Source organism: Chiroxiphia lanceolata, chromosome 10 (genome assembly GCF_009829145.1).
Source record: "Chiroxiphia lanceolata isolate bChiLan1 chromosome 10, bChiLan1.pri, whole genome shotgun sequence".
Taxonomy (NCBI): domain Eukaryota; kingdom Metazoa; phylum Chordata; class Aves; order Passeriformes; family Pipridae; genus Chiroxiphia; species Chiroxiphia lanceolata.
The window spans coordinates 24435444-24446681 of NC_045646.1; the positions used below are offsets into that span (position 1 = coordinate 24435444).

The following is an 11238-nucleotide window of genomic DNA, read 5'->3' on the forward strand; positions in this document are numbered from 1 at the left end:
AATGGCTCAATAAACAGGTGTCAGCTTCATCCAAGTTAGTCAAAGTCATGAAAACAACCCTTTCTGAGTAGTGTTAAGAGGCTCATCCTAAGACAGTAATACCTCACCTAAAATATCTGACTGCATAGAATTCGACTGTTGAGATTAACAGTTGTTTTTGGTGTTGGGATGGTTACATTTTGTAAGCCTAAAATTTTCTTATTAAAAAAGGGGCCCTTCAAGAATCAGAATAAAAAGAGCCCCTAAGCAAAAATCCAATTTATGAGAGCGAGAAGGCTTAGGCAGTAAGAGATCTCTAAAGGGAAAGAGGAAGACAATTTATCAAGTTCAGGAAGACAGTATTAAAGTGACCAAGGTACAAGATGACGCCAACCTGGAGGAAGGTGTTAGTTCAGGAAATGGAAAAAAAGGTCGTTCAGGTATTGTGAAGAAATAACACACTACTCAGAAAAAGCCTACTTGCAAAGCACAAGAAAAAGAGCAGAATTAAATGCTGTGCCAAGCAATCATTTCAATAATGAAGGGCAATACTGAGTCATTAGTATTTAGTGCAATATTAGATTTCAAAATCAAAGCCACCGATAGCAACAGTTGGAGTCCTGACACGTGTAACACAATATGGTTGTTAAAAATACAGGACCTCACTCCATAGCAGTGAAGCCTTTGGCCAGGTCTAAGGCTCTCCTGAAGTCAGGCTGTGTACACATAGAAAGATCTGTCATTTTGACACATACATGGAAATCTAGCCAAATAAATCAAAGGAAAACTGCAGGGCCAAAAAAGGCTCATGATAAGTTATTTTGATGTGTTACAAATAATGCCATCAACCACAGCAGTATAATCAATGACAGAAACTTCATTCAGATGCTCAGAACAGGAAGTTCCAGTTTTGCACCCCTAGAAAAGCTGCCAAAGCACTTCCTTACCTGACAGGGCTCCTATGCACATGCACCTCTTTTTTGTGCAGCATACCACGGATGAAGGATCCCCTTAATGGGGGTTTAATCTAAATGACCCCTGCTGTACTTGCTTCAGCAGCCAGGATAAATCTGTTCAATCTTCCTCCTTGCACAGCTACCCACATCACATCTGTCTTTTCTCTTTCAGAGGTACAGGCCAAGAGAGAAGAGAAGAGAAAGAGGCAAAGAACAGAAGAAGGTAATGCTGTCTTTTGTGATTTAAGGCATGTTAACAGAAGGGATGGTTGACTGATTATGATCATACTCAGCGATTCTTGGGCTCCTTGTACTTTCTCTATCTCCACCAGGAAAGCAAAACCTGTCAGGAAACTGGTGAGTCAGCATGCAGCTGCTGTTTGTCTTAGCTATGAGGCATTGATTTTTTTCCCTGACACTTTGATATAGGGTCACAGGTATTCTACCTAAAACCTTTACTGAGAGCAAGGGGGTCATGGTAGCAAGAGCTGTGAGGTTAAATAAAAAGTCCATTCTATTTTTACAGCATTTGTTTGGATGTTTAAATTTTCTGAGAGAGGTGAAGTAAAAAATACAAGACAGACTTTTATTTAAGCTGTTTAGATAAAAAAGGAATGGCCAATGCAATGCTCCTCACAAAATCTTTCAAGAGTCACCGAGTGTACCTGTAAACGGGTATCTTGTACATCTGTGTTTCTAATTAACACAAGAACTAAGGCTAAAATGTAGAGTAACTCCAGTACGTGGAAGCAGCAGCACTTTTATATTTCTACCACTTTTTCAGAAACATAGTCCCTTTTAATATATGTGAAGTTAGACAGCGCAAAGTCACCAGGCATTTTGAAACTCTAAGCGATGCTATATGGACAGAAAATCTTGAATTGTCTTGTTAGTATTTCAAGACTGACATTAAGCAAAAGGAAATTTGGTCTGTTGTAAAGACAAAAATGCAAAGGCTGCTCAGGAAGCTGAGGTTTCCCCCCTCATGTAGAAGATCTCCATAAAAGTGATGACAGTATTTTAATCTGCAGTGAAGTGTAATCAAAGAATCTCTGCTTAATAGGCTGGAGATTAGTTATGAAGTAAAACACAGAGTCAGACCATAAAAAGTTAATTGCAAATAACTGTTTTCTTGTTTAAATTGGCAGGAAATTGTGAAATATTTCCTCTATAAAAGCATAGGTGAGCTATAATGTAGAATTTACCATTAATAGGGTGGAAGGAAGGGAAGAACAGAGCAAAGCAGTAATAACATGCTAAGAAACCAGTTACTGCTGAAAGAGACAAAGTGACTGGGCAGCAACAGTCTGGACATTAACATGTAAGGCTGAGATTTATGGTTAAAGCCAGCTTTAAGACAGATCCCTGAAGAGTCAGAGATTGGAGTGAAGTCACAGACCTGAAGTCTGAAATTAATCTAACACCAGGTGCTATTTATTACAAATTTGTAAGAGGCTTTGAGATACACAGGTGAAAGAGCAATACAATTAGTCCTGCTAAGAAATTCAGGTTACAGTTAGAGGTAGACAACAGGAGCTCCTTAATCCTTACTGGATGCATCACTGGAACAGAGACACCCTGGAATATGTGATATCCTTAATCCTGCTCATCAGTGTGTAGGGATGAAACACATCCAGTGGAGTGTATTGTACTTCTGAGGCTAAGCACAGAAATGACATGGATGTACACCATCTAATAAAAGTAGAATAAACTAAACCCTATCAAGTGTACAATGTGCTTTTTGTCTGATGACCTCTGTCTGCACGGACCTTTCCTGAAAACACTTTTTCCACTCACGAGATATTTCAAGCTCCAACAGACATGCACTGGGAAATAGCTCCTCCTTTGGCAGAAACGCATAAGAATATCTGAAGCATCCTTTTCAGATCTGAAACTTGACATGCTACAGTACAGAGGTGTTTAAGGCTCTTCGTGTCTTTGTGACAATAATCTCCAAAGGACTCTTCAAAGAGATTCTCAAGTCTGGATTTCCAGCAGAGTACTCTGTTACAGAAATAGAAAGAGGAACAAAACTACATCAAACAGCGATTACAGAAACTGTGTCACCTTGCATCTGTGCTAGTGGGTATATTTTCCTTATCATTCTACTTCAACTCATTTAGAAAAAGTAGAGGGATTTTTGTTTGGTTGTTTTTAAGGCCAACCACCATTTGAGAAACAAGCGAATCTGGAATGGACTACTTCAGCTCTGTGTTCCTCCTGTACTTCATTTACTCTCTAAACACATTAATATCTTAGTTTACAAAGATATTTGCTTCTGATGTATGAATATCATTCCCTTCCATCCACATCACACAAGATTCCATCAAAAAATCATGACTTGGCAGCTACCGCAATTGTGATTATTAGGAATTAAAGACCATGCTTCATCTTTGCTTGACAAAGCACAATTTCAGTCAATAATTGGAAACTCCTCTCTGCTCTAATACTTTGTGGTAATACCAGCATAAACAAAGCTTTGTGGAGTTAGAGTATGCCACTCTGGCTTTCTAAAGCAAGCACAAGCCCAAGTGTTAACTGTCAAAATATTACCTATTTAAAGCATTACTACCACAAATGTGCTGCCAAATAACTGAAAGTTTAAAATAAAGAGACATAAAGCAGTGGTTTTGGTTTTATGACTGACTGAAGGCAATTGCTGCTTTTCCACTTTCCAAGATGCACAAAAGCCATAATGTGTAAAACGCAGCAGGAAGCATAGCAGAGAGACTCTGAATGTGTGTGATAGATCTGATAACACAGATATTTCTAAGCAAATTTAAAATCAAGTGTGTTCTATCATCACAGTCACTCTTTGCTTCCAGGTCAAAGTAACTACAATACCACAACCACAACCCCTTTTGACTCATCTCTATCATGATTCTTCTGTGGCTCTGCTTGTCACTGCTGTCACTAACATCTGGGATAGGAACACGTGGTCAGGAGTCACCAAGGGCTCTGATGACAGCCCAAAGCGTGGGCATTGTGTGCAAATATGACTCAGATGAGGCACATCAACTTCACCTAAGAAATGAACTCTCGAGGTTTTCTGAAGTAACTCCAGGCCTGTGTATCCTGAATTACTTTCTAGAAAACAGGTCTCAGGTTATGCTCCTCCAGTTTCTACAACAGGCAGCCAAAAAGCTTCTGCTTGACTGCTGAACAAACCCATTAAGCCTAACCCCTCGAGTCGATGAGGGAAGAGGCCACAAGAGGAGGCTAATCTCCTCCTTCCTAGAAGGAACAGATGGCCCAGGGGGAGGGCAGTATCGTAATGATCTCCAGTTATAACATAATCTTCTCTAGCAGTGCTTTCTCAAGAGGTAATATGACCTCATCCAGTTCATATTCTAATATCCAACTAAAGACTTTCACTGGTGTCCTGCAGGGAAAAGGCCTCACCACACACACCCAGCCGTGCCCTGCCAGTCACACCAGGTAAGAAGCAGCTGTTCTACTGGGCAGCATCAAATTCACCTTATTCATCACCTACAGCCCCCACAGCACTAATGAACTCCAAATTCCTTCCATCACAGATTTCTTTCAAGATGCAACACAAAGCTGACAAGGTGGCACTGCTGAAGATGCATCAGTCTGGATCTGCTGGAGAACAGGCCCTGCTTGGCATTCACTGGGACAAAACAGGACCCTTCAGCAGAGCCTGGAAACCTGGGCAGAGCATTGCTTTGGCCAAGATGTTTCACACAAACTGTAATCTCTAAGTAATGAATCTCAAAAAATTTGCCTGCACTGGTGTGGTGGAATCCATCAGCTATGCATTTACAGTGGACCATTTCTTAATGGCTCTCCCTACACTGGGAGCACATAGCAAAGCATCCAGTTCAGTTATTAATAAAATTCAAACTAGTTCTTGTAAAGTAATTATTTCTGAATTGTTGGATTTAAAAAAAAAAAAAAAAAAAAAGAGGTGATTAGCCGAGGTTTTACTCGGAATACAGTACATTTTTATTTGCAGAGTCGGAAATGATAAGGACAAAAAGGCAAAATCTCAGATTAGGAGTGCTGGCAAACTTCTAAGCAAGGAAAACAAAATTACTATGTTATGATGCAACTTGTGTTTAAAGATTAATGAAAAACAGCCAAATGCATAGTTTTGAAAAATCAGGTTAGTATAAGCACACACACAAGCAGGGACATATCTAGGAACACATCCTCTTGCTTTGCCAACAACTGCAACAAAAAAAAGTAAGAGTAATTAAACCTGGCATACCACCCAAAAGTCTTAAGCTCAGAAAAATACAGCTCCTCAAAGGTACTAAGGCAGCTATTTGAAGAGTTCCAACTTTCAGCTGCTTTTAGTAACTATGTCAAATATAAAGATTTTCACTACAAAACTATCTGGCCCTTTGGAATCGTTTGGCTGTGAAAGATTGTCCTGGCTTTATGGGTGAGCACAACCAGGTGCAAAAAGTTTCCTATCAGACTATTAGGCTTTAAAATACTCCACATGCTAAAAGTTTGAGAGATGAAGCAGGCTACTGAAAATAACTTTATATTGATATTTCTCCACCAGTCTTTCAGAGAAACTAGTCTGAGTTGAACTGGTGAGTGGAAGAAATGCCCTTGCTCCCTGCAGACAGATATTTCTCAACTCCCAACACACACAGATCCACAAAGAATGATAAGCCCAAGCTTTTAAAAAGAGCTAATATTATAAAAATGATTTGGTAAAGCTTTTCATTCTCTAACAGTTGGTCTCTTGACAACGTGTCTCTGCAGCTCCTAAGCACACATATAATAAAAACCTCATCAAGAACAGATCCCTGCAAAGGGACAGATATGTGGTTGGAAGCTGTGAAAGTTCACACTTCAGAAAAATCAAATTAACAAACTGCTGAGCCCTGTTAATTGTTTCCTTTAAAAAAACCCAACCAAAAACATAAGCTGTAAATAGCTAATCAGAGAGATCTAGAACTTGGACTGATCTGTTTAACAGCAGGTTTTACTAACCTGCCATAGACTTCTTACATAAAAGTAGGTGGATTACAATTTTTTTTCTTTCTAAAGCGTATGAAATCTTGAGAAAAAAATACTGAAATTGGAAGCATGCACGTACTTTTGTCATTTTTGTCCACAGGTGAACTCAGAAACCAAACTTAAAGGACAGACTAGCACAGAAACACACACAAAGCCAATGCTAAGCTCGTGTCTTGAGGCAGCTCATAAAAAAAGTCAATCTACCTGTGCTTGAAGCAGTCTAAGAGAAGGCAGAGCCTGTGTGTGAGCCGGGGGAGCACAGAGCCAGCCACACTCTCCCTGTTTCATGGGCTCTCCCCAGCAACAGGCAGAAAGGCAGTGTTAAAGGAGCTGTGTGCCTTCAAATCCTTTCCACGTGAATAAAGTGTCTCCAGGAAAGTGCCAGCTTCGATGCTCTTGTTTTCAGGAGGCAGCGGAACCCAGCAGGATAGCAACAAAGCCTGGGGTGCTGAGGGTTTGTTTGTGTTGTTTTTGGAAAGAGGTAGGAGAGGAAACACATAGAATTCCTTCAGCGTAACTTATTTGTTTTATTGTTTCTGCTGCAGGTTACATTAGAGTCAAGCTCACACATGAAGTGTCCTGCAAGGACAACTTCAGAACCCCCGGCTCTGCTCTGGTGCTGGGAGCACGGCAGCAGAAGGCAGCCAGAAGGGCCCCGGAGCCCATTTCCTGCGGGGCAAACAAGGGAACCTTTCCAACACCTCCAAGGGCCTTCCTTCAGTCCTCTGACAGGACACAGACAAGTCACTCGTGGATGACTTCACAGATCCTTCTAATTCTGGAATTCAGATTAAAGAAATGAGTGTGACTTTTTTTCAGAATCAACTGAAGAGATCTGATCTCTCAGGTTTTAGGTGAAACAAACTGAAGGGAGCAGTTCACAGAAGCGGCTTAGCCTCCGCTTTCTGAAATACCAGCATGATGACTCAAGGCACACATCCTAGTACTGCTGCTCTTAAAAAAAAGTCTTTTCCAGCAGTTATTTACGCTTAACAGCACAAGGAATAAACAGGCTTCCATTCCCAAAATCTTGGAATTTGCCCTCTACTAAAGGCACGAAGAGAACTGCAGCTGAGCGACAACTGATAAACACAGCCAGCTTCAGAGTTCCTTGGAGTCCCAAGTTTTACAGCCCCCAAACAAATTACTCTTTTTCTTTTACTGGCTGTGTATAAAACGTAACATTTGTTTCAAGAAGTGGTGTCCAGAAACCTTTTGAATACAAAACAGGAAAGTCACTGGGGGGGTGGGAGGGGAGCGAGAACAAGTAGTTCGGGTTTTTTCAAAGAGTGCTGACCCGTCAGAACTAAAACACCCATCTCTAACTCTTACTCTACCAATGCAGAAGAAAGACAGAAAGAAGAAGGAAAAAAATGCAGTCTTTGGCAATCTAGGGCTCCTAATCATTAAGCCTAACACAGAACAGCAGAACAATAAAGAGAGCAATTGCACTGTAAATTTATGTTCCATGCCCAGGTTATGGAATGTAGTGCAATAGGGCACTAACTGCATTCCTTACAAAGGGAACAGCTTGAGCCTCATGATTTGTGCATGTGGGTAATACTGAATGACCTTCATGCTTTCCAACATTCACTGGAAGGTAGATTTATTTGTAATCACAAGTCAGCTGTTTTGTTTTGGGCATAAACATATATTTGGAAGAACAAAGGTTTAAACTTTGTATTAAGTAGCAAATGCAGAAGGCAGTATGTTAGCTTTAAAAACTGAATTTGAAGACTGTACTCCAAAACTCAGACTGAATAATATTAGAATCTGGGAGAACTCTGATGAAATAGGTGTTTGCTGCTCCTTTTTCTTTTTTTTTTCCTTTGAAAGAGAGATATTTTCATAGTCCAGTTCCATTATAAAATAGTATCCTTTCTAGCATATACTTTATGTAAAAACATATCCTGTATCAAGATAAGTGATCCAACACTCACAGTGGACAAAAAAAAGTGATATTGCTCTTACTGCAACAGACATAATACAAGACTATTCGTATTCTAACAAAGAAAATCCACTAAACTTTTATTTTAAACAAGCACTGCCTGCCTCTTCTTCCCCATTTTCTTAGGCATCAGATAAATCCCAGTTTGGAGAACTGGACTGCAGTACAAAGGAGTGGGATCCTAGGACAGTATTATTAAAATAACCAGCAGCTGTTCATTGCACCAAACCATCCCCAAGATACAACGAACAGTAAATTCTGGCTTTTGTTCAACAGACCAAGGTGATAAACCCTAGATTATCTAAAGCTTCCACATCATAGGTCTTGCACTCCTGGAAATGAAGTTCTAACTTAGATTTAAAGGAAGTCAAGAGACCCACATGAAGCAGAACTATTTCTGGATATGCCAAGATATGAGGGAATGGGGTAGAATTAATTATTTTTCTGGCACTTCAAAAAATCAAAACAATGAAGAAGAATGTAGAACCATACAGTTCCTGATGCTCCAAAACAAACGGCAAGGAAAATGTTATTTACAAGCATGTGAGATGAGGCAATAGGCTTCTGGTTCTCAACGTCCTAGGAGTTGCAGTAAGGAATTTAATTGCTACCTCACAACCTGAAGTGCCCCATTCCCAGGTACCTGTACAAAAAAGGCAATTCCTGAATAGGATGGAAAAAGTCGAGTCCTGAAAACACAACAGATTTTAATACAAAATTGCCAATGGAAGCACACAAGGCTCTGAAACAATTCATAAAACCACACAGGTCTTTATATAAGGTTAATGGTTTGCTAGCCAAGTGTCAAGGTTCACAAAACGGGTAATTTTTGTTCCTTTTTTAAGTCAGATTTGAACTTTGTACATTTTTCCCTACAATACCTTGCTAAAATATCAACAGCAACTAGATGGGCAGAGGATATTTTCACCTAGAGGTGTTTTCAAGAACCTTATCATAAAATAAGAGAGCACAGGAAAGCCTGAATACTCAGTCCTTCGGTTATGTACTTCGGTTTGCTGCTGCTGGGTCAGGCAGCATGACAGCAGCCTAAGCTTGGATGACTAACACTGAAACGGGTTGAAAACAGCAGCAATCATGACAGAGACAATAAAGAACCCCAGCAATGGTACACAGCTCCAAGGAAAGAAAAATCATTAAAAACTGCTTTTAAAAAACACAGAGAAAACACAGTCATTATGCCAAAACATACTTTCTTAAAGGCCACTTTTCATTAAAGGGATTATATATGATATTAATGATATGCATATAAATAAAGCATATAGCATAAGCAAATATTAGCATAAGGTCTTGGGCACCTTTAAGAATGACACTTTAAGGCAAACAGATTACAAAGTGCTGTAACAAAAGCACTAATATGTCAAAGAAAGTGTGCATGGTGTTAAAGAATAGTGATAATAAAAAAAAAACAGTCTTGTGAAAGAAAGATACAGCAGTGTATTGAGCTAAAAACCCCAATCTTTTGGAGATCTTAATGTAAGCCACTGTCTTTACTAGAGTACTTCAAACAGAAAATTCCTCTGAATCTTGTAATTCACGAAGAGACCAAGGCAGAGAAATGATGGGCTAAGAGGGCAGAAACACACTGGGCGTTCCACACAAACGCAGAGAGGTGCTTTAGGATGGCTCTCCCTCTCTCCTAGTGCACATATGAAGGAGACTCGGGGAACATGTAAGAGGTAACTCCTTTCTCCAAAAGACTTCGCCTCAGGTCTCCCATCACGATAAGGAGCAAGGAACATAAGAAAGGGTGTTAAGGAATGTTTTCTGCAACGTGCAAAAAACTATCAGGCAGGCTAGGGGGCTAAACCAAGGAGGACTGGTCTGCCTCTCCTCGGTTGCAGTGGAGAACAAATTCAGCTGGAGGAAAAAGGTTAGGGTGCAGGTTAGGGCAAAGCTGATTGCAAAGACAAGCCTGAGGCTAGGGTATGGCGTAAAGGGCACTTAAAAGGGGGCAAGTGATGTCTGAGGTGAAGACTAAATGTTTACAAGAGAGAGTAAACGGCACAAATACATGGTCTTGCTAACGGGTCCACAGAGGCTTCTAGAGCAGAAGACCATGGGCTTGAGGGTGCAGTGTCCTAGGTACATGGGAGGGAAAGAGCAGGAAATTTGACTGGGTATGCAGAGGGAAAGTGTAGGGCACAGCCTGGAGGCCGGGAGGGGAGGACAGGTGAACCGGGTGAGGAAAGGTTCAGGGCAGGTTGAGGCATAGCGCGTTAGCAGGGAGCTGCAACGCACGGGAGAGGGCTCAGCAGTGCAAGGGCTGGGGCGAGCGGCCGGAGGGCAGCGGGGAAGGGAGGACGGCGGCCGGCCGGTACCTGGGCGTCTTGGCGGCGGCGCTCTCCCGGCGGTCCAGCACTCCGGGCACGCAGTTGGTGAGCTCGGTCCAGTCGGCGTGCAGCCCGCAGCTCCAGCCCGTGGAGAAGCGGGAGAAGAGCCAGGTCTCCCGGCGGTTGGGGCGGTAGCAGGTGCACTTCTTCTGCCCGGGCCGGCAGTCGCAGGGCACCTCCAGCCGCACGTTTTGCACCAGGTGGCGGCCGAAGGTGGTGCCGCCGGTCTTCTGGATGTGCAGGAAGACGATCACGTCCTCGCCCTTCATGTCGAAGGCGAGCTCCCGCTCCAGCTCCCGCACGGGGAAGTAGTACTTCTTCACGTAGTGCGGGTCCGGCGTGGGAAAGAGGTCCAGCTCCTCCGAGTAGGAGCGGCCGCTGGGGGAACCCAGGCTCAGCCCCGGCCCCACGTACTGGTACAGGATAAGCATGAAGCACACCGAGACGGCCACGATCAGCAAGAACTTGCTGGTCCTCTCAACCATGGTCCTTCCCGCACGCTTCATGTGTCACCATCTCCCGGGGCTGCCGGCGCTGGGCAGACGGCGGCGGTGCCGGGGGGCGGGCGGCGGAGCTCCGGCGTCTGTGCCAGCCGCCTCCCCCCGCTGCTCCCCGGAGCAGAGCCTTCCCCGGGGGCGGCGGGCCGCTCCCTGGGTCGCCTCGGCTCACCGCTGTCCCCGCCCGCCCCGCCGCGGGCAGCGCCGGGAGCGGGGCAGGGGCAGCCCGCAGCCAGCCGCTCCGGAGGCGCCGCGGCACAGCGGCGAACTTGGGAGAGAGGGGCAGGAGGGGGGCGGAGAGGGACCGAAACGCAGAACCAGCCCCCTCCCGCCCTCCCTCCCCGCGCTTCAGGAAGCCACCCCCATCCCGGCGCTGCCTCCGCCGTGCCCCAGCCCCCGCGGCACCGGCGCGGCTGTGCCCGCCCCCGCCGCCGGCTGCGCCCGGGCTCGGCTCGGCTCGGCTCGGCCGGCAAAGCGCTTCCTGCCCGCGCCGCCCGCGCCCGGCATGC

The 11238-nt window shown here is 43.8% G+C and overlaps 1 protein-coding gene across 1 annotated transcript in view; it reads right to left on the minus strand.

Annotated features, from left to right (window-relative positions):
• The window catches only part of HS6ST1 (heparan sulfate 6-O-sulfotransferase 1), a 186785-nt gene extending 175790 nt beyond the window's left edge, over positions 1–10995 (minus strand). Inside the window, exon 1 of the mRNA XM_032697807.1 lies at positions 10221–10995. Coding sequence (XP_032553698.1) covers positions 10221–10738 — 518 coding nt within the window. The 5' untranslated portion in view covers positions 10739–10995. The remainder of the gene's footprint in view (positions 1–10220) is intronic.
• Positions 10996–11238: the final 243 nt, after the last annotated feature.